Source organism: Sinocyclocheilus anshuiensis, unplaced genomic scaffold (genome assembly GCF_001515605.1).
Source record: "Sinocyclocheilus anshuiensis isolate Anshui unplaced genomic scaffold, SAMN03320099.WGS_v1.1 scaffold308, whole genome shotgun sequence".
In the NCBI taxonomy this organism is placed as follows: Eukaryota; Metazoa; Chordata; class Actinopteri; order Cypriniformes; family Cyprinidae; genus Sinocyclocheilus; species Sinocyclocheilus anshuiensis.
The window spans coordinates 263,663-284,860 of NW_015558619.1; the positions used below are offsets into that span (position 1 = coordinate 263,663).

General features: G+C 36.4%; 4 protein-coding genes across 4 annotated transcripts; 3 read left to right on the forward strand and 1 right to left on the reverse strand.

Moving 5' to 3' along the window:
- Positions 1–1,305: 1,305 nt before the first annotated feature.
- Positions 1,306–5,625, forward strand: LOC107680519 (UPF0669 protein C6orf120 homolog). Its single transcript, XM_016476424.1, has 2 exons — positions 1,306–1,453; positions 4,526–5,625. Exons 1-2 carry the CDS (start codon positions 1,331–1,333, stop codon positions 5,123–5,125), a joined length of 723 nt encoding a protein of 240 aa, XP_016331910.1. The 5' UTR covers positions 1,306–1,330; the 3' UTR covers positions 5,126–5,625.
- A 972-nt stretch (positions 5,626–6,597) lies between these two features.
- Positions 6,598–12,720, forward strand: mrpl4 (mitochondrial ribosomal protein L4). Its single transcript, XM_016476344.1, has 10 exons — positions 6,598–6,788; positions 6,923–7,004; positions 9,068–9,236; positions 9,327–9,378; positions 11,340–11,457; positions 11,564–11,670; positions 11,999–12,108; positions 12,218–12,291; positions 12,384–12,546; positions 12,681–12,720. Exons 1-10 carry the CDS (start codon positions 6,741–6,743, stop codon positions 12,718–12,720), a joined length of 963 nt encoding a protein of 320 aa, XP_016331830.1. The 5' UTR covers positions 6,598–6,740.
- On the forward strand, positions 12,717–14,090 carry LOC107680460 (39S ribosomal protein L4, mitochondrial-like). The gene is made up of 6 exons (XM_016476345.1): positions 12,717–12,722; positions 12,856–12,973; positions 13,080–13,186; positions 13,515–13,624; positions 13,734–13,807; positions 13,900–14,090. Exons 1-6 carry the CDS (start codon positions 12,717–12,719, stop codon positions 14,043–14,045), a joined length of 561 nt encoding a protein of 186 aa, XP_016331831.1. The 3' UTR covers positions 14,046–14,090.
- Positions 14,091–14,146: 56 nt separating this feature from the next.
- Positions 14,147–20,814, reverse strand: LOC107680541 (hydrolethalus syndrome protein 1 homolog). Its single transcript, XM_016476467.1, has 12 exons — positions 20,722–20,814; positions 20,417–20,516; positions 20,176–20,292; positions 20,007–20,080; positions 19,685–19,929; positions 19,525–19,580; positions 15,675–15,835; positions 15,553–15,598; positions 15,391–15,454; positions 15,206–15,287; positions 14,431–14,457; positions 14,147–14,350 (listed from the first exon to the last, which is right to left on the reverse strand). Exons 2-12 carry the CDS (start codon positions 20,514–20,516, stop codon positions 14,219–14,221), a joined length of 1,104 nt encoding a protein of 367 aa, XP_016331953.1. The 5' UTR covers positions 20,722–20,814; the 3' UTR covers positions 14,147–14,218.
- Positions 20,815–21,198: the final 384 nt, after the last annotated feature.

The window sequence follows — 21,198 nt, forward strand, 5'->3', positions numbered from 1 at the left end:
TTTTTATACAGCCTATGGTTTTCTTGTTGGTGATATTATAATGCTTGATATGTAGAAAATACTCTGAGAAAAGGAAAGAACTAGAGAGGGCATCGAATAATGGAATGATTTAAAAAATTCCTATTGAGACTGTAATATTTTACATAAGTGGAAATCCTTGTTTCTGGAAAATTGGTTCAGTAATGGAGTGATGTTAGTGAACCAATTGTTTGACAATGATGGCAATTTGTTTAATTATTCAGATTTTATTTTAAGATATCACTTTCCTGTATCTAGAAAATAATTTAATACAGTTTTAAAGGCCATCTCTCAGGAAATTTGTATGCTTTTTAGAAATAATAACAGTGGCTCATTGATTTCTGTTTGCCCCCCCAGTCCTGAATCCACTGTGGTTGGTTCTATTTGTTTCTCTGTTCAAAAATCCAATCACAAAATCAGGTCTTTATTTTTGGACCTTGTTACCTCTAATTCTTCCTCCATTTCTTATTGGAACAACCTTTTTGATGATATTAAGTGGGCATATGTTTGGTCACTCCCTCTGAAATTCTTCTTAACAAATAAAGTTAAAGAAATATCTTATAAAATAATCCACAGGTTTTATCCTGTCAAGCAATTTTTGCAGAAATTTAAAAGTGACATTGATACATTTTGTTCATTCTGTGAATTTTCTTCTGAAACTGTAGCTCATTTGTTTTGGGAGTGTCCCTTTGTTCAGTCTTTCTGGAATAATGTTAATGCTCTGATTGTCCAAAATATTTTTATGATTTCTCTTTGTGTTATAAACACATTATTTTGGGGTTTTATGCTAAAGATAAGAATCTATTTAATGCAAGTTTTTGTATAAACCTCCTGTTATTTATTGGAAAGTTTTATGTCCATAAATGTAAATATACTAAATGTAAATCCCATTTTAACATCTTCAGACAAGAACTGAAGTTGTATTTAAATACAAGTTCAACGTCTGTTAACAAGAAAGCTATAAAAACATCTAGAATTTGTGCCATGTTTAATATTGTTCCCTAATATACTTATATTTCTATTTGTGTGCCTTTTTTTTCTTTTTTTTTCTTCTGTCCTTTTCTTAAGAATTTTTATATTATATTGTTTTTTCTGTGATGTTTTATCTATTAATCCTCAAGTAGTTTATTATTGATTGGTATTTTGTATGTTTTGTACGTACTGTTTTTTACTGTTTGTTTTGTACGTACTGTAATCCTTGTTGTTTACTGCAAAAAATAAAAAAAAAATAAAAAAAAATAATTTCACTACAATGTCGTTTCCATCGCATGCTGTGATGTTCTGCTGTCCTCCTGACCAACAGAGGGCGCGCATGCGCATTATAACGCCATCAAGTCCCAGAGCGTCCAGTAGTCACCTCAACACCTGTAAGAGCGAATTCAAAATATACGACGCCGACTGTCCTTTCCTATGGAGTATTTTTGACAATGCACCGGTAACTCAAAATAATACATATTTGTCAACATATCAAAGCACCTGCGTTAATTACGAATTGTTCTTTTGTTCCAGTTTCCTCAAAACTAACTGGTCTGTTAGCTAGCTAGCTAGCTAGCTAAATAGCTCACTTATTCTTTAGTGCAACCTTCAGGAATTAGAAGTCATTTTAGTTTAGAAACGGAGTGTGTTATAGTATGTCGCACTGAGTAACGTTAAATAATTTTATAGGCTATCGTATATTTCAAAAACGAGTCTTTTGAAGCTAACTGGCTGTGTCAGTCTGCTTATGTTTAAGCGCTGTTATGTTCAAATAGACCCTTGAATGTCATCTTTTAATTAATGCTTTCACTTTCAACTGTTTGTTTATGCACCAAAATGATTTTACTAATTCAGGACTGTCCGTACGCCCTGCGAAGACGTCTTGATGCATTGTTTGGTTAAAGTTTGTAGAGTTTCATTCGAGTATGGTTTGTCCTGGCTGGACTGACAGTACGTGACCACGGCCTGTTTGTGTGTGGCTGCTTGGAAATAGCGACGGAGATATTTTTAACAGCCTGCTGTCGGTCCAGATGTATGACTTGTGTCAAATGGTGTCGTTTCACAGCTATGCAAGGTTTAGATTCAGAATGCCTCTAGAGGAAAAGTCTCCTGGCCTCATGTCACAGGAAACGCAGCACTTCAAGTACACTGAGAAAAAACAAATTTGACTTAGAAATTTAACAAGATAACACAAAGAAAAAGCAAGTAATACACTGAATGAAAAAATGAATAGGAAAACTCTACAGTATCTTCTGGTTAAATGTACTCCAGTAATCTTTGTTTTGTTTAGTTTGTTTCAGTGTAGTCTCATATCAGGTCCAGAGCCCAGTTGTTGAAAAATCTCAATAAGAATGATCTGGTTTTGGAAATTCGATGTTTTGCTCTTCAGGATCGGGTGTATTTTATTGTTGTTCTGGTTTTTCAAAGCAAAGGCCTGTAGCACGAAGCCGGTTTCAGTTTTTACCCAGGTAAGTTCACGTTTAGTTTGAGCAAACACTGAGTTTTCGGGCTCAAGAAGATGGGTTGGTTTTGGGGTTTCGTCACCATAGTAACTTACACTAGTACTCTGGGTTAGAGATTGCAAACCCAAACTGGGCCAATCAGCTGTGAGCAAAGTGACATATATCTGATGCAAATACAAATTAAAGCAGTTTACAGTCAAAGAATTTTAGATACAAAATTGCCCGGCTTTTGCAGCTACTTATTTATTATATTTATATTAGATTTATTGTAATTGTTTATAATTCATATAATATATTCATATAATTATTATATGAAGTGGCAATTCATTTTAAGCTTAGTATTTAAATTAAATATATATATAGGCTATATATATAGGCTAGGTATATATAAATGAATGAATGATGCATATATATAGCGCTTTATTGATATATATATATATATATATATATATATATACAATTTTTAAAATGACTAAACTATATTTAAATTTAAATTCAATTGATTTCTTCGCATAGTCATATATTCTCTTTCTGCTGCCAAACTTTTGCTGCAGCAGAAGTGTTTATTCCTGCCTTGTAAATGCATTTAAATTTATTACATTTTTAATAACGACATCTCTTAATCCGCAGCAGAAAAGTGAATTGCGCGCGAGAAGTGACTCCAAGGACACTTTGCTGACGCTCTCCACGTTCCGTGTGATTGGCTGTTTGCAGGCACGTGTCACACTTTCAGGTGCACACGCTCCAGAGTTAATCACAAACTCTGAGTTGTCAGAGAACGTTTATATCGAACTTTGTGAACCAGATCTAAACCATGTTGGCTTTATCGGGTTTTGTCAAACTTACTCCGCAACTCTGAGTTTGTTCATCTCGTTCATCTTTTAGTAGATTGTAGATCCATTCCCACCAATGGTCTCTACAAGCAACTTTTCACACAATGCTTTTGAGAAACACAGCCTTGATCCAGATAACAAACATTTGACCAAATCCAGATTACCAGTGCTCGAAATATAGATCTAGATTTGTATATAAACATCAAGAGGTAGAATAATCAATGGTGGGTCACTTTGTGTTTTTGTTTATGTGAGACAAAAAAAAAGAACAGCACTAAAAATAATAAAAATAATTAATTAGGCTACTTTAGAAGTCTTTTAGGCTTCTACTTTGTCACGGTTAACGGTTAACCCTTGGGCTGTGCTGAGAATCCTTTACCATGTAACTCTCATTATGCTATATTGTCACCAAATCTTAGGTTCAATCTTTTTGTCTTGTTCTTTTCATTCAGTTACAACAGGGTTTGTATTTCTTTTTGGAACTGGCCTCATTGATCTGAGCTTTTGCACCTCAGTTTTTGAGTAAAAAAACAACAACATTAATTAACATTAAAACTGAGGTGCATGAACTTCATAAACAGTGAGGCCTACGATCAATAAGTAAAAAAGAACTGTGCTAATTAAAAGAAAGCAAGTTTGAATCCAATATTTGGTAGTAATATAGCATAATGAGAGATTTACAGGCAACTTTTTTTTGCAGGCCTGTCATTTTTGACTGGGAACACCACGAGTGTAAGAACGTGGGGATTTTTTTTTTTTTTTTACAAAAATAATCCATTTTTTTGGGAAGTTGTAATACCCTGTGTGAGTAAAGTCAGAAGGTTTTAATGTAATGTGATAACATAACTAGCATTTCCAGGGGAAAAAAGACCTCTCCAGGTTAAAATGACTGGAACACAACATGAGTGTTTAGTGCAAAATATAAATATGTGTATATTATACACTACATAATACTAATGTTAGTTAACCAGTTTTAAAGTTTTGTTACATTTTATTCCACCCTTCTGATGCAATCAGGGTAATCCAGATACATTTTTTTTTAATCTAATGTATCCCAATACTAATATGTTTTGAGCAACACTATACAGCAGTGAAGATTTATTTAGTTTTCAGAGACTTTTTTTCCTTTTAAAGAAACCGTGGTCAAAATTGGATCCAATCCGAATGCCAAAATCTGATCTTTTTTGAATATCTGAGTCCCGGTGATACTGAAAGAATCTATTTTTGTGATTGCAGGGAGGTTACAGATGTAGCTGGGGTCTGGCAGCTGTGACCATGGTGCTGTGCTGGGGTGGTTTGTTGGTGCTGGCGGCCTTGTCCCGGGCCCTGGGCTCTCTGCAGCATACAGAGGAGCTTTCTGTGCCGGATGAATGGGTCCTGCTCCATGTCGTGCAAGGCCACATCGGTGCGGGAAACTACAGCTACCTGCGCCTCAACCACGAAGGACGCATTATCCTGTACATGCAAAGCCTTAAGGGAGATGCGGACCTCTACGTCTCTGACAAGACGCTGCGGCCAAACTTTGATACCTACAAGCTTCAGTCGACCACCTGTGGCCAGGACGTGGTGCTCGTCCCGGGGGATTATGTTAGGCCTGTTGGAATCGGGATCTACGGACATCCCTCCTACATGGAGAGTGAGTTTGAGATGAAGGTGTTTTATGACCAGATGGCACTTACAGAAGAAGAAATCGAGAAAAACTCTTACTCCTCAGATGAGACTCCTGGTCAGTCTCAACACTCTCAGGGCCCTGCAGACGTGATGGAAGAAGAGGAATCAATCCTGTGGACTATTCTAATTGGGATTCTTAAAATCATACTTGAAATTTTGTTTTGATTTTGATGTTCCAGCTGCCAAAATAACACCTTAAATTTTTCTCATTTAGATCTAATTAGCAGTTTTTTTTGTTCATCGTTTCGACAAAGAACTAGAAGTGCTTTGCCTGGAGTTTTGTTTAAATCTTTTGAGTTGCACCATCACCACCCTGTAGGGAATATGTTGATTTTTAATATGCAAATTATAAATTTGTTTGTGAAATTAGATGGCATATCAACACAACTGATTGCACTTGATATGTCAAACACAAGTTCTATTTTGACATTTTATTGATGGAGTTAAAAAAAGGTTGCGTGGTGCACTTGCTTGTCTTTTACTGACCTGAGGATGTGAATTCTAGGTTTTAAACTGCACTATGCAATCACACAAATCACCTTGTGACAAAGGTCGTACGGCTGTGCCTATTGTGAAGAAGAGTCTGTTGACTAATAAGCAGCAAAGAATCTTCTGCGCCTGTAGTTGTAAGATACAAATAAAATAATCACTTATTTTTGAAAATTGCTCTGTGTCCAGCATTACTTATAATTGTGTTCCGTTTTTTTATTGTACAAATAACAAGGTGGGATTTCCATTTTTTTTTTTTTTTAAATGTCATTTTGAAATTGTTTTAGAATGTGAGGATAGCCTACATATTGCATTTACAATAACATACCTCTCGCTCTATATATTATACAGCCTATTTCTAATTAAAATGATCAAAATAAAAGTAAGAAATGTAAGAAAGAATGAAGCATTATTATAAATTATTAACCAGTTACATTTTTACATTGTATTATTAGTAATTTTATTAGTTACATTTTATTGCGTAATTTGTACAAATATTCAATTAAAAATTTGAAAAATGTTATGGATGAATACCTGTAGCATTTCATTCACAAAACTGTAAGTTACAAACATAAATTATCAATAAAAAATGTTTTTCATTTCCACCCATTTCATTCTTTAATGTTTTTTTATGTTTTATATTTTTTTTATGTGTACGGTTTATTCCATTTTCGAATCGGCTTTTTTATGCTTTATTTTCATCGAATGTAAATTAACTTTATAGATTTAAAGGGGTCATATGATGCGATTTCAGTTTTTCCTTTCTCTTTACTACACCGAGTTGCCAAGTCTGCGTATTATAAGCACCCTTGTGCCTGTTTTCATGCAATACTGCGAGCTTTTCCACCTAAATGCTGCTTTTATACGTGCCAGAGCTGCATGCGTCGCTTATTTTGGCCTTGTTTTTCCAGAAAGGGTTACTTATTTTGGACTTCTTATGTTTTTAAATAGCTTATTTTCTCTAGTGAAACTTGGCAACACCGCTGCAGATGCCCTACATAGTATCATTAACCATTAACAGTACTTTTTTAAACACCAAACATATTATATAATGAACGTGACACTTATCAATCATGATAAGAACGCACAAATAAAGAATAAAAGAGAGAGAGGGTAAGCACGTATATTTCTATTTTTCGCACGCAGCGTAACTTACGTCATATGTGAGCGACGGAAGCGTGAACATAGAGCACGCCGTCACGACCTTCTGACAGGGAAACCAAATATGCGAGAAGCTGAAATTATAACAGCAGTGCACTTGACTTAGTATTTATTTGAATTAGCCCGCGTCATGTTTCGTGCTACGTTAGCGATTTGTGGAAGAACGGTGGCTAAAAGGGTAAGTAAGCGCGTCGATTTGCATTGTTTTTGTTTTGCTGGTAATATTCCTAAAATACAAACGCGTGTGAATATGATATTGATGGTCATGCTGGAACACACTGACGAGTTAACCCGTGATTTTTCTCCAATCAGTTCATCTCATCTCTCTCTGGAGAAAGCGCACTTCCATCAAATTTGCGACTCCCACCAAATCTCATTGGAGTCGCACCACAAAGTAAGCAAAGCTTTGCATGTTTAATAATTGTGTAATGCATTATTCACCATTATTACTTTTAGTGTTTTTGCTTTATCCACTTTTTCTACATACTTGAGACAAAAGTATACCATGGTAACCATAGTATCTTCAAATTATGCCATTTGCAGAACTGCTGCCACAATAAAACTGTGGGAACTTTCTATTAGCCACTATTGTGATCTATAAAGCTTTTCAACCAAATGACAGATGGAGTGCAAGGAGAACCTACACTGCCAAAAGTTTGGGATCAGTAAAATCTTTAATGGAGTCTCTTCTGCTCATCAAGGGTGTATTTATTTGATCAAAAAAGCAGAAGAAAAAGTGATATTGTGAAATATTATTTCAATTTATAATATTGGTTTTCTGTTTTAATGTACTTTAAAATATAATTTATTCCTGTAAAGCAAAGCTGAATTTTCAGCATCATTACTCCAGTCTTCAGTGTCACATGATCCTTCAGAAATCATTCTAATATACTGATTTATCATCAATGATGGAAACTACGTTTTTGGAACCTGTGATTAGGCCTGTCACGATAACAACTTTTTGTTGTGCGATATATTGCCCCAGAAATAATTGCGATAAGTGATATTATTGTCATTTTAAAGACCATTTTATGCCACTGAATATATAATCATAATGTAAAAGCATAATAATGCAAGAAGGCCTACACACTTCCAAATGAAAACAAACTTTTAATTTTTAAGAATACTTAGATCATGCAAATTAAGTATCAAAATATTAGATACTTTAAAAAACTTGAATAAATAGTAAATAAATATTTTCTAACAAAAAGTGCAAAGTAACAAGTAGAAAAAAAGAAAAATGCACAAAGAAATAAACATTTTCTAACAAAAAGTGCAAAGTAACAAGTAGAAAAAAAGAAATATGCACAAAGAACTTGTCTGGAGATTTTTCCATCTACAGATTTTCCCCTGACCTTCTTTTCTCTGTAAATTAAGGGTGCACACTATTGCTGAAAAACACAATCACTACTTAGCAGTCAGATGTCCGTATGCACAGAGGCACAGATCCCTAAACAAGACCATATCTGCAGATGAAACTTTTTTGTAGAAGCATTTTTTAAATTTGAACTAGGACCTCATGACTACACTACGTTATGTACGAGAAGCTGCAAAAGACACAGGCACAAGTGGAATGTAAAAAACACGGTGACATTAATGTTTAAGTAAATATAATGGGCGATATATTGCATCACCAAAAATGATTGAGGTCATGTACATATATTGCGCAATAAGTCGATATATTGATTATTGCAACAGGCCTACCTGTGATACTTTTTTCAGGATTCTTTGATGAATAAAAAGTTAAAAAGAACAGCATTTATTCAAAATAGAATTTTTTTCTAACAATATAAGTCTTTATTATCACTTTTTATCCGTTTAACACATCCTTGCTGAATAAAAGCATTCATTACTTTCAAAAAAAGAAAGAAAAAAATGTACTGACCCCACACTTTTGAACAGTAGTGTATATTGTAACACAAGATTTCTATTTTGAATAAATACTGTTCTTTTTAACTTTTTATTCATCAAAGAGTCCTGAAAAAAGTAGCACAGGTTCCAAAAAAAATATGAAGCAGCACAACTGTTTCAAGCATTGATAATAAATCAGAATGATTTCTGAAGGATCATGTGACACTGAAGACTGGAGTAATGATGCTGAAAATTCAGCTTTGCTTTACAGGAATAAATTATATTTTAAAGTATATTAAAATAGAAACTGTTATTTTAAATTGCAATAATATTTCACAAAATTATTATTTTATTCTGTATTTTTGATCAAATAAACACAGCCTTGATGAGCAAAAGAAGCTTCATTAAAAAACATTGAAAATCTTACTGATCCCAAACTTTTCAACGGTAGTGTATATTGCCATAATATTGTTTTACAGTAATAACAACTTAAGTTTTGACAGGAACTTCCCATGGTAAATTTTTGTTCGTTTTTTGAACTGCAACAATGTAATTTTATAAGGCATGTGACATATTGGTGAACTAAACGGGTCTGAATGGTTTTAGAGAGGGCTTTTCCATCCAGCTCTGATCTTCCAGTGCTGCGCAGGTGCGAGGCTGATATCCCAGCTCACCTGGCACCGGCTCAGACGTGGCTTGAGTCTTTGGGAAGTCGTGACAGTGAACCCCTTGGTGTGGTTGACCTGCACCCTGATGTCTTCTCAGTACCTCTTAGGTAAACTATTTAGTTCTATGAAGGATTTTTGGTCTGGAGTTATGTTGCAAACAAATGAATATATGATAGTTTTTGTTTTTCTATTAAAAGGCTGGACATTCTTCATGCTGTAGAGGTCTGGCAACGTAATTTCAAACGAATAGTAAGTAACTATGAGGTGCACATTATGCTCTCTGGTGTTAACTTTGCTCTTGTAATGTGCATTAAAGGTATAGTTCCCCCAAAAATGGAAATTTGCTCAATATCTAAGATGTAGATGAGTTTGCTGCTTCTTCTGGACAGATTTGGGAGTATTTAGCATTCCATCACTTGCTCATCAACGGATCCTCTGCAGTGAATGGGTGCCGTCAGAATGAGAGTCCAAACAGCTGATAAAAACATCACAATAATCCACACCACACCACGAAAAGCTGTGTTTGTAAGAAACAAAGCCACTGCTTCTGGCTAAAATACAAGTCCTCTATCCATGAAATTGCTTTCTTCAGATCAAGCACCGTTTTCAAACAAAAACAAAACAGTGCTATACAAATATGTGAGTGGATTTTGATATTAGAAGACAACGGGATAAACTAGGCCTGGGCGATAAAACGGTATCGATATTTATCGACAGTACACCTTCGATAACGATAGAAAAACTGTTGGATATAGCGCACGATATAGGCACATGCTATGAGTGACGCAGACAGCACACACGAACACGTGCTGAATTGAGTGCTGTGCTTGCCTGTGATGAGAAGATTGTGAATAAAAAAAAAAAGAATATTATTTGAATTTGAAATAAACATTTGCATTTGAATGTTAGGAGTGCGTCAGAAAACGTCATCAGTGGCGCACGAGATACGGTGATGATGTAAGTGACGTTGTTGCATTTTAATGTTTTGTTAGTCTAGCCCACGAGACGCGCCGCTGCTGCGTTATTCATTCAAAATATTAGAGAAATATAGTAGCTCAATGCGGAGAAGAACTTTATTAGGTCAAAACCAAGCCATTTACACAGAACGCATATTCAGTGCATTTTTAGATGGACAAATATGACTGCTGCGCTCGCGTCTCACACAATGTAGCCATGCAAAGTTAAAACAGTTTAAACATTTAGAAAACACATCGTGAATTTGTGGAGGTTTATTCCGTTTCACTGCGTCGCTTTTGTTTTTAAATGCAATATGCATAATGGGCGATTCGGCTCTTTGTGTTAAGCAATGCATAAATACATGATGCTGTTTTGTTCATAATTGTTTATGCAATTTACGAAATTATGTTTGATTTTTATGAGTTAATTTAGACGTAATGCACGTTTTTTTTTAATAGACATTTATTTCCTTGCGTTGACAATTTAAATGTGCTGCATTATTTTGCTCATTGCGCCCTCCTGTGGCCTCGGGAGACAAGCCAAAAGTTTCCTTAAGACCTATTTAATCTGCATATAAAACATTAGAAATTAGATATTTGTTTAATTTTTATTGTGTGTTTGACTGTTAAAACTAAAAATATTTGTTGTTTGTCTCAATAAATTGGGTTAATTAAAAAAATACAGTGATTAAATAAAAAAAAATAATTCTATTGCTCTTTGTTTTAAAAAAGGTTATAAAAAATGTTAATAACTATCGATACCGAACGATATGAAACATTACATCGTTGATACATTTTTTAGCTATATCGACCCAGCCCTAGGATAAACGTTTTTAATGGAGGAAGCATTGTTTCAAATTATGGCAAGAAGTGTTGGTTTAAATTTAAAACGCCTTAATAACGAGTTTGTTTCTTATAAACTTCCAGCTTTTCACTTCACCAGATGTTAATTGATGGACTGGAGTGGATTATTGTGATGTATTTATCAGCTGTTTTGACTCTCAATCTGACGGCACCCATTCACTGCAGAGGATCCATTGGTGAGCAAGTGATCTAATGCTACATTACTTCAAATGTAGAGATGAAGAAGCAAACTCTTGTACAGTTTCAATGGCATGAGAGTGAGTAAATTTTCTGCTAATTTTAATTTTTGGATGAACTATTCCTTTAAGATACCGTCCCTGTCATGTTCTAGAAACTTAAGTCATATTGAATCATTGCATATGATAATCATATATAATTGTATGGCTGTAGAGCCATGCAAAAGTCAAATCAAGAGCTGAAGTCAGCGGTGGAGGCAGGAAGCCATGGAATCAGAAAGGAAGTGGCCGGGCACGACATGGAAGCATTCGTTCTCCACTGTGGAGAGGAGGTAAGATAAAGTCTGTTCGTTTGAGCATCATCTTAAACACACAGGTGTATGACATTACCAGTGGGCTCACTAAATTCCTAAACAAGTGCTCCTCTTTCTCGTTCAGGAGGAGTAGCTCATGGTCCTCGGGGACCAAGCAGCTATTATTACATGTTGCCCATGAAGGTGCGAGTGCAAGGGCTGAAAATCGCCTTAACGGCCAAGCTGGCTCAGGTGAGGGGAAGTGCACTGTAAAAATCTCGCTTGGTTTGGAACGTGCTGCATTATGTACAATTAAAGTATTTATTCATATTTTTAATCAGCTTGTATGTTTATATTTTTAGCTTGTTTTAGTTATGTGCTTGCTTATGTGTTTTTTGTAGTTATATATTTCTATTTTTAGTTAGATTCTAATTTTTTGTTACATTTTTCATCTTAAGATTTATATTTTATTTAAGTTTTCACTGATGCACTTGTTAGTGAGGGCAGCAAATTGGTTTGGTTCATAATATTCAGTTAAGACGAAAAAATGCAAACTAAGTGGAAGTCACTTTTTCTCCAGGATTATCTTCATATTGTGGACTCACTGGAGATTCCCACTCCAGACCCCCACTACCTGCTGGACCTGGTCAAACACAGGCAGTGGGGGGATTCAGTCCTCATCGTTGACGTGTAAGTATGCAAAAGTGAATGTATATGCCATTACCAACCTGATATACATGCTTGTTTCCTTAATTTCTTCATTTTTTTAAAAATATTTTTTGGTTTGCATCAATTTCAGAGGTGATGAATTCCCTCAGAACATTCTTAAGGTGACTGAAGATATGAAAACAGTGAATATCATTCCAGCTATAGGTAAACAATCTGACCACACCAAAAGCTGTAATGTGAAATCAAACATAAGGGAATGAAACGTTTGCATCAAAGCTCCTTGTTTTGTTTTTCAGGTCTGAACGTCCACAGCATGTTGAAACATGAGAGTCTGGTTCTCACTCTGGAGGCTGTAAAATTTCTTGAAAAGAAGCTTCTGTGGCACGATGTGCGTTACGCTCCCCTGTATCCCTTCAAACTCCCATACAGTGACCTGCCAAGCTTTTCACTTCACCAGATGTTAATTGATGGACTGGAGTGGATCATTGTGATGTATTTATCAGCTGTTTTGACTCGCAATCTGACGGCACCCATTCACTGCAGAGGATCCATTGGTGAGCAAGTGATCTAATGCTACATTACTTCAAATGTAGAGATGAAGAAGCAAACTCTTGTACAGTTTCAATGGCATGAGAGTGAGTAAATTTTCTGCTAATTTTAATTTTTGGATGAACTATTCCTTTAAGATACCGTCCCTGTCATGTTCTAGAAACTTAAGTCATATTGAATCATTGCATATGATAATCATATATAATTGTATGGCTGTAGAGCCATGCAAAAGTCAAATCAAGAGCTGAAGTCAGCGGTGGAGGCAGGAAGCCATGGAATCAGAAAGGAAGTGGCCGGGCACGACATGGAAGCATTCGTTCTCCACTGTGGAGAGGAGGTAAGATAAAGTCTGTTCGTTTGAGCATCATCTTAAACACACAGGTGTATGACATTACCAGTGGGCTCACTAAATTCCTAAACAAGTGCTCCTCTTTCTCGTTCAGGAGGAGTAGCTCATGGTCCTCGGGGACCAAGCAGCTATTATTACATGTTGCCCATGAAGGTGCGAGTGCAAGGGCTGAAAATCGCCTTAACGGCCAAGCTGGCTCAGGTGAGGGGAAGTGCACTGTAAAAATCTCGCTTGGTTTGGAACGTGCTGCATTATGTACAATTAAAGTATTTATTCATATTTTTAATCAGCTTGTATGTTTATATTTTTAGCTTGTTTTAGTTATGTGCTTGCTTATGTGTTTTTTGTAGTTATATATTTCTATTTTTAGTTAGATTCTAATTTTTTGTTACATTTTTCATCTTAAGATTTATATTTTATTTAAGTTTTCACTGATGCACTTGTTAGTGAGGGCAGCAAATTGGTTTGGTTCATAATATTCAGTTAAGACGAAAAAATGCAAACTAAGTGGAAGTCACTTTTTCTCCAGGATTATCTTCATATTGTGGACTCACTGGAGATTCCCACTCCAGACCCCCACTACCTGCTGGACCTGGTCAAACACAGGCAGTGGGGGGATTCAGTCCTCATCGTTGACGTGTAAGTATGCAAAAGTGAATGTATATGCCATTACCAACCTGATATACATGCTTGTTTCCTTAATTTCTTCATTTTTTTAAAAATATTTTTTGGTTTGCATCAATTTCAGAGGTGATGAATTCCCTCAGAACATTCTTAAGGTGACTGAAGATATGAAAACAGTGAATATCATTCCAGCTATAGGTAAACAATCTGACCACACCAAAAGCTGTAATGTGAAATCAAACATAAGGGAATGAAACGTTTGCATCAAAGCTCCTTGTTTTGTTTTTCAGGTCTGAACGTCCACAGCATGTTGAAACATGAGAGTCTGGTTCTCACTCTGGAGGCTGTAAAATTTCTTGAAAAGAAGCTTCTGTGGCACGATGTGCGTTACGCTCCCCTGTATCCCTTCAAACTCCCATACAGTGACCTGCCATGAACACAGCACACACTTCAAAGTATTAAAATGTTTATTTCATAAAAACAATGATCTTGAAATCTCATTTCACATGTACAATGGAGTAAAAAAATGTCAATATCATGAATAAATAATAGCATTAAGCATATATATATATATATATAAGATAAGGCATAGGTGGAAGATTCTCTGTGTTAAGGATAGGAGATTTTTGTTGGGATAATGCCATGTGCTAAATCATGTCGGATCTCCCATCTTAGTGCAGATCGCTTCTTCTCTGTTGGAACCACATAATTGTTGGGGATGTACGTCTTCTGAGGTCTCTGCTATAGAGACAAGAAAAAGCACTCCGAATAAGAGAATCTAGGAAATTCTTTCAAAAATATAAATATATAATGAAACTTACTGGTGGAGGCTGATACATAAGTTGTTCCTGAGGATAAAAACAAAAGTATATATATTTAAAATAAAAGTAATCTACAATTTATATAACGTTATATATATGCTACTGTGCAAAAGGCTTAGGCCATTAATATTTTCACCAACCAAAAAATGGTTTAAAGTCAGTTATTTCAATCTTTTGCTGTAGTGTGTCAGTAGGAAATATCAGTTTACATTCCCAAACATTCATTTTGCCATTAATTTTAATAATCCAGTGAGATTTTTGTCTGACGACAGCCAGTGCTCCACACAGATCTGATCTGATCATCATCCAGTCTGTCTGGAGTGACCTGAAGAAACAGAACAAACTGAGACAGACTCAATCCAGAAGAACTGTGGCAACGTCTCCAAGATGCTTCAAGAAACCTTCCTGCAAATCTACAGTAAAGTTTTAGGCACTTGTGGAAAAGTGCTGTAAAATGAGGATGCTTTCAAAAATAATGTCATAAATAGATTTTCTTTATGAATTAACATCTGTTAACTAAATCAAATCAACATTTGGTGTGAGCATCCTTTGTGTTTAAAACAGCTATTGTCCTAGATAGACTTGCGCATAGTTTTCAGGTAGCATCGCAGAAAGGTTTCTTGAAGCATCTTGGAGATGTTGCCACAGTTCTTCTGGATTGAGTCTGTCTCAGTTTGTTCTGTTTCTTCATGTCATTCCAGACAGACTGAAGATGATCAGATCAGATGTCTGGGTGGAGCACTGGCTGTTGGGTTAGCAATGTGATTTATGATACCCTGATGGCCCAGTGCAGCTCCTTCCTGCTCTTCTCTCCTGGAGGTTTAAACATCTCCCAGTCCTGCTTATACTGGAAATACCTGATAAAGGATCCAAACGCATTCAGAACAACAAAAAGATCAGAGTCCTGAATCATTTATTTCATTTATGAAGGTTATATATAAATACAGAAGTACGCCATACTTTGCCACTGGATCAGTTTTCTTCAAGTTCCTTGTGTGAGGATGATCAAAAAGTGGCCGTATAACTGTGAAGAGAATCAGATTTTGTAAAAGCATGTTAACTGACAACCCAAGATCAAAGAAACGGGCATGAACTGAAACTAGACTTGAAAATGGGACTTGCATGACTTTGGACGTGGTCGGATATCGCTCTCGCTGTGTGATCGTGTCTGTGGAATGGACAAATGTATGTTTAAACTCAAAACTGTTTAAGACTGGTCAGTGTGAAAGTGTCTGTGTACTGACCATGCCTTTGATGTATTCTTGGAAAGCACTCGGGGGTTCCTCCGTCACAGAGCTGGATCTGTCAGTATAGCTTCCGCTTTCTTCACTCTCTGAGTCGTAGTGCACACGAGATGCACCAATCCGCATTTGGTCCAAACGCTCCTCCAGCTCACTAACTGCACCTACAAAACAAATGATTACACGCATCTTAAACATACCAAATCTATAATAACGTCTACAATGATTTCTATTCCAAATGAAGGCTGTTCCTTTAAAAAACTTTTTTTTTTCCATCTAAACATCATGAAAAAAAGTATCATGGTTTCCACTAAATAAATAAGCAGCAAAACCGTTTACAACATTGATAATAATAATAACAAAGTAAAAAAATCTGTATATTATAATGATTTCTGAATGATCATATGATGCTGAAGACTGGAGTAATGATGCTGAAAATTCTGCTTTGCCATCAAAAGAATAAATTACATTTTAAAATATATGAAAAAATAAAAGTAATTTTAAATTGTAATAATATTTCACAATGGTCCTGGTTTTTGTTTTTTACTGTATTTTTGGCCAAATAAATGCAGCCTTGGTGAATATAAGAGACTTCTTCCAAAAACGACAAAACAAAACAAAACTACTTTAAAATTTGAATTTTACCAACCCCAAACTTTTTAACAGTAGTGTATAGATGTTGGTTTTTTAATTAAACACACACACACACATATATATACATTATATATATATATATATATATATATATATATATGCATGGGTAAAAGATAAATACACGCGTTTCTTCTGTTTCCTCCACAGTCACACCTCTAAAAACTACAAAATAAGTCATTCTCTTTAAGCAGTGTAACACACCAAGGCAGCCAGTATAAGCTCGGACTCTTTTCTCCTTCCTCCTCTTCTTGCTGTCATCATATCCATCATCGTACTGTTTCTCCTCAGGTCTCTTTTGAACTATAACTCTCCTGTGCCTCAAATTAAAGGGGTGGTCAAGACTGTCCCAACCGCCACTGAAATATGACACATTCTCAGAGCCTCCATCTCGAGTTCCAGTGTCGTCCTCTGCGGGACTCTGGTGCTGCTCGGTTTGATCAGGAGACCGACGGCCATCATCTTCAGATCCATCATGGCTTTGATCAGTGCAGACGGTTACATCTCGACTACCATCCGGTGTTTCAGCAGGAGCTCGTCCATCAGATGTTTCTAATGCTTGATCGTCTCTGAACCACGCCGGACCGCTGTCATCCTCGTAATCACGAGCATCTAAGATCGATTGGCTCTCTTCTTCTAATCCACCCAGAGTGCAGTCGTCTCTATAATCCACTTCCTCTGGGTCTCCGTCTTTAGGCGAGTCTGGTCTGTACGTGCCGTAACCGGAAGTTAAAACGCTTGCCGCAGGGCTGCCCAGACTTTCATGAAAATCCTCAACATAAACGTCTCTAGTTTCCTTCGTCTGCTGTACATCACCGCGCTCTTGTTCCCAAGCAGGCATCATGTTATCATTCTCTTCCTCTTCTTTCTGCGAATGGCCACTGGCTATTGTAACATAGTCATCATCACTTGCCCATGACTTCCTGTCCTGGTCACAAGCCTCCTTCTCCTCAACAGGTTCATTGAAAAACCACTCTCTCTCCTCTTCTTCCTCACTGCCTCCTTTTGATACTTCATCATCCTCTTCACCTGAATTGTGTAGTTTCACTTCTTCCATCCAATAATCACATTCATCTGCTCCAGGCCTGCTCTTACCAATCTCAGTCTCTTCGTCATATTCATTTCCATAATTCCTCTCCTCATCGCTTTTAGGGTTTTCCTCTGTACTGTCGTTTCGCTCTTCTACCTCATTGTTAGGTGCTCTCTGTTTACTATTCTCTGATCCCTCGCTTTCAGAATTTCTTGTTCTCTCTTCCTTCACCAAAGATTTACCACCATCTATTTTTCCCTCAGTGCCTTCACTATCTTCAGGTATGCAACGTACATTAGCTCCTTCATTTCCTTCCTCCTGTTCGCCTTCCCTTGAAAAATGGCTATTTTGCTCTCCACCTCCACTTGAGATCTCTTGCTTGGTGAGGCTCTCTTTCTTTTCCTCACACTCTGATAACTCACCTGTACACTTTTCTTCACTTGTTGAGTCTTCTTTTGAAAAAGACTCCTCTTCTTCACTCTCCTTCAAACTCACCTGATCTTTCTCGCCCTCTGAATCATCACTTTGGGCTTTTGTCTCTTCATTTTCTTCAGTGTTTTCTGCACTGGCAGAGCTTTCTTTCTCCTCCTCATTGTCCTTTTCATCCTCACTCATATCCTCTTCCTCCTCACTTTCTTCTGACTCTTCCTCTTCCTTTTTATTCCCTTCCCCCTTTTCACACAGCTCAAATTCTTCTTCCTCTTCAAGCTCTTTTCCTTTTTCCTCCTCTTCACTTTCTTTTGCGTCCTCCTCTTCCTCCTTTTCATTTCCTGTCTGTTGTTCACACAGCTCTTCTTTCTCATCTTGACTTCCTTCTTCCTCCTCTTCACTTTCTTCTTCCTCCTCCTCTCCACTTTCCTCCTCCTCCTCTCCACATTCTTCCTCCTCCTTTTCACTTTCTTCCTCCTCTTCTTGCGTTGTTGTTGTTATCTCTACGCTGTTTTTATTTTCATCATCTATGAAACATTCTCTCTCTACTTCACTTTCATCTTCCTCAGGATATTTCTCATTCCCCAACTCATTTCCTTGAAGCATCTCCTTCACCCTCTTCTTTTTATCACCTCCCATTAAAAAGCTTTCTTTGACATCCTTATGGTCTTCTTCAGGCTTTCTCTCATTCGCTCTGTTTTCTTTCTTAACACAGTCCCTGTCTTCCCTCTCACTTTCCTGATCTGTCCAGAAGGAGGAAGAGGGCAGAGATCCTTCATCGTCCTTGCTTTCATTTTCCCAACGGCTGTCAAAAGCTTTATACATCCTGAGGTAGATGGACAGATCTCTTCTTTAGCCCTCAGTAAGAAAATGAACTTCACTTCTGAGTGAAGCAGATGGCTGAGAGGGAGGGGGAGTGTAACTAAGAAGATTACCGGTAAGAACTTTACTGGGATTATGCAGCTGATTGCGCCACCTGGTGTATAGGAGGTTTCACTGCATGTAAAGACAATGCATGGCTATGTTCGGAAAAGAACACTACCATACCACATTTCAGAATATAATATGAAAGCTACTGTTCAAATTTTTGGAGTCAGTACGTTTTTTTTTTTAAATAAATGAATCCTTTATATTTTATTCAGAGAATCTAGTGTTTCCATAAAAGTATGAAGCTGTACAACTGCTTTCAACATTGATAATACTAAGAAATGTTATTTGACCACCAAATTAGCATAATAGAATTATTTCTGAAGGATCATGTGACACTGAAGACTAGAGTAATGATGCTGAATAGCTTTATGTATTCCCCAATTGTAAGTCGCTTTGTATAAAAGTGTCTGCAAAATGACTAAATGTAAAGGTAATTTTAAAGGGGTCATATGATGCGATTTCAAGTTTTCCTTAATAATATATCCCATTATTACTGTTTTTATAGAATTTTATTTTAATTATTTTAATTTAGACAAAATGCAGCCTAATGAAGCCTTTGAAAGGTAGTGTATATTGTGCACAACATGCAGTTTTTCTGTGTACATAGAACGTCCTACAGAATTGGTTCTGTAGATGCATTATGATGACATAATATAAAAATAACATAATATGTTACTTTTGCATGATTCATTCTATTTCACATTCTATTTTTTAATGGTTAGCAGTATACAGTATAAGCATTGCAGCATTTAGTAAGATGTTTATTACTTTTCCATTCTCACCATTATCATAAAATATAACCACAGGACTTACCAGAATCTTCACTATGCGTGGACTCATCACAGACTTGAGACCGACCTTGATGCTTCCTATATAATGAGATATCAGATAATGATTTCTTTTGCACATTGCATGTTTATTGCATGGCTGATTATGTTGTCCATCAAATGAAGAAATTCATTTGTGTCCCTACCTTAACACTTTCCTTTTAATCACAGGCTTCAAATGAACCTGATGTTCTCTGTCAGGACTTGTTGTCTCACTACCATCCAAAACAGAGTGAAATATTTCAGAAGGCCCTGCCTCTGTCTCCAGCCTGTTGGGTGCCGTGGAGGGCCGAGCCGGTCTTTGAGCAACTGTGTGCCGTGAATACGAATCATAGTAGTGATTCATACCAGAGTCTCTATGATCGTCCTCATTAAACGTGGAGGAGAAAATCTAGGTATGGAAAACATACATATTGTGCGCATAGTCAAAAATTATGATATGTTTTTAAGGTGTGTAAAAACTCATACCTCTCTGTGTTGCCCTGCTGAGCTGGTGTTGAAGAGGACGTAGTTACAACTGGGGCCGATGTGGTTCAACTGAACTGAGGGAGAAACACAAATTTAGCAGTAGGTTGGTTAAGCATGTTCAAAAATGTCATATGAAAGTGCACAGCATGAAGCAGGAGTGACTGCTCACCCTTTTCTTTAATAATTGCAGGTGGACTTCTGCTGGAGTTGCTGTGATATGTTGGAGAAGTCCAGTCAGTGGAGCTGTGACTCTTTGACTTTTCATGACAAATCAGCTGATCTAGATCTGATGGAGATTTACAGTATAACAGGACAGCACTACTTTAAGGCAACATATGTTACATGACATGAAAATAAAATGCAAAATAAATGCACCGATGAAGCTGAAACAGTTCAAAATATTATCCCACCTCTCTTGAATTCCCGCAGTCTTTGTTTGGGAATATTTCTGTATCCAAGTGCAGCCAACTGCTGCTGGATCTCCTCCTCAGAAAAGTCTAGACTCTCCATCTTTTAATGACAAAACAGACGATATCAGTCAAATAACGTTACGTCGTATTCCTCAAGAGAAAACGTCTATCTGCTAACTAAGCGTAAACAAATCTCAACAAAATATTTCTTCCTCACTGAAAGCAACGTTCATACTGTAGAAGGCTGTTGTGGTAACATATGAAACGAAAACATTAAGGAAGTTTAAAGCAAAATGTTTTCTCACCTTTTTAAAGGGTTAGGTTTGATAACTGTTGTCTTCAGTACCAGGACAACGGCGTCGGTTGCTGTTTTCAAAATACAAAGATACAAGAGTAAGAAACCGCGCCATTAACAGCTTTAAGCGCCCTCTGGCGTATGGGAGACTGCTATTCTTTTTTTATTTATTTCTTTTTCTTTTTTTTTGAGCCATCTACCGATTATTTACTTGATTTAATAATATATATAGATAAAAATTTGTTTTACTGTCCCTTGCAAATAAATATAAAATCTGTTATAACATATGGCATCTCGTTTAAACAGTTTAAGAAGCTTTCATTTTCACGTCATTTTAATTTCCCTTCAAATAACAGCTCGCCATGTTTCCTATGCATAAAACATTATTATAGTTACAATGGAATTTGGCTGTTGTTACTATATTTAATTTTTGTACGAAGCTGTACCGTACTAACAGCCTGTCAAAAAAAATTAATAAAATAAAAAC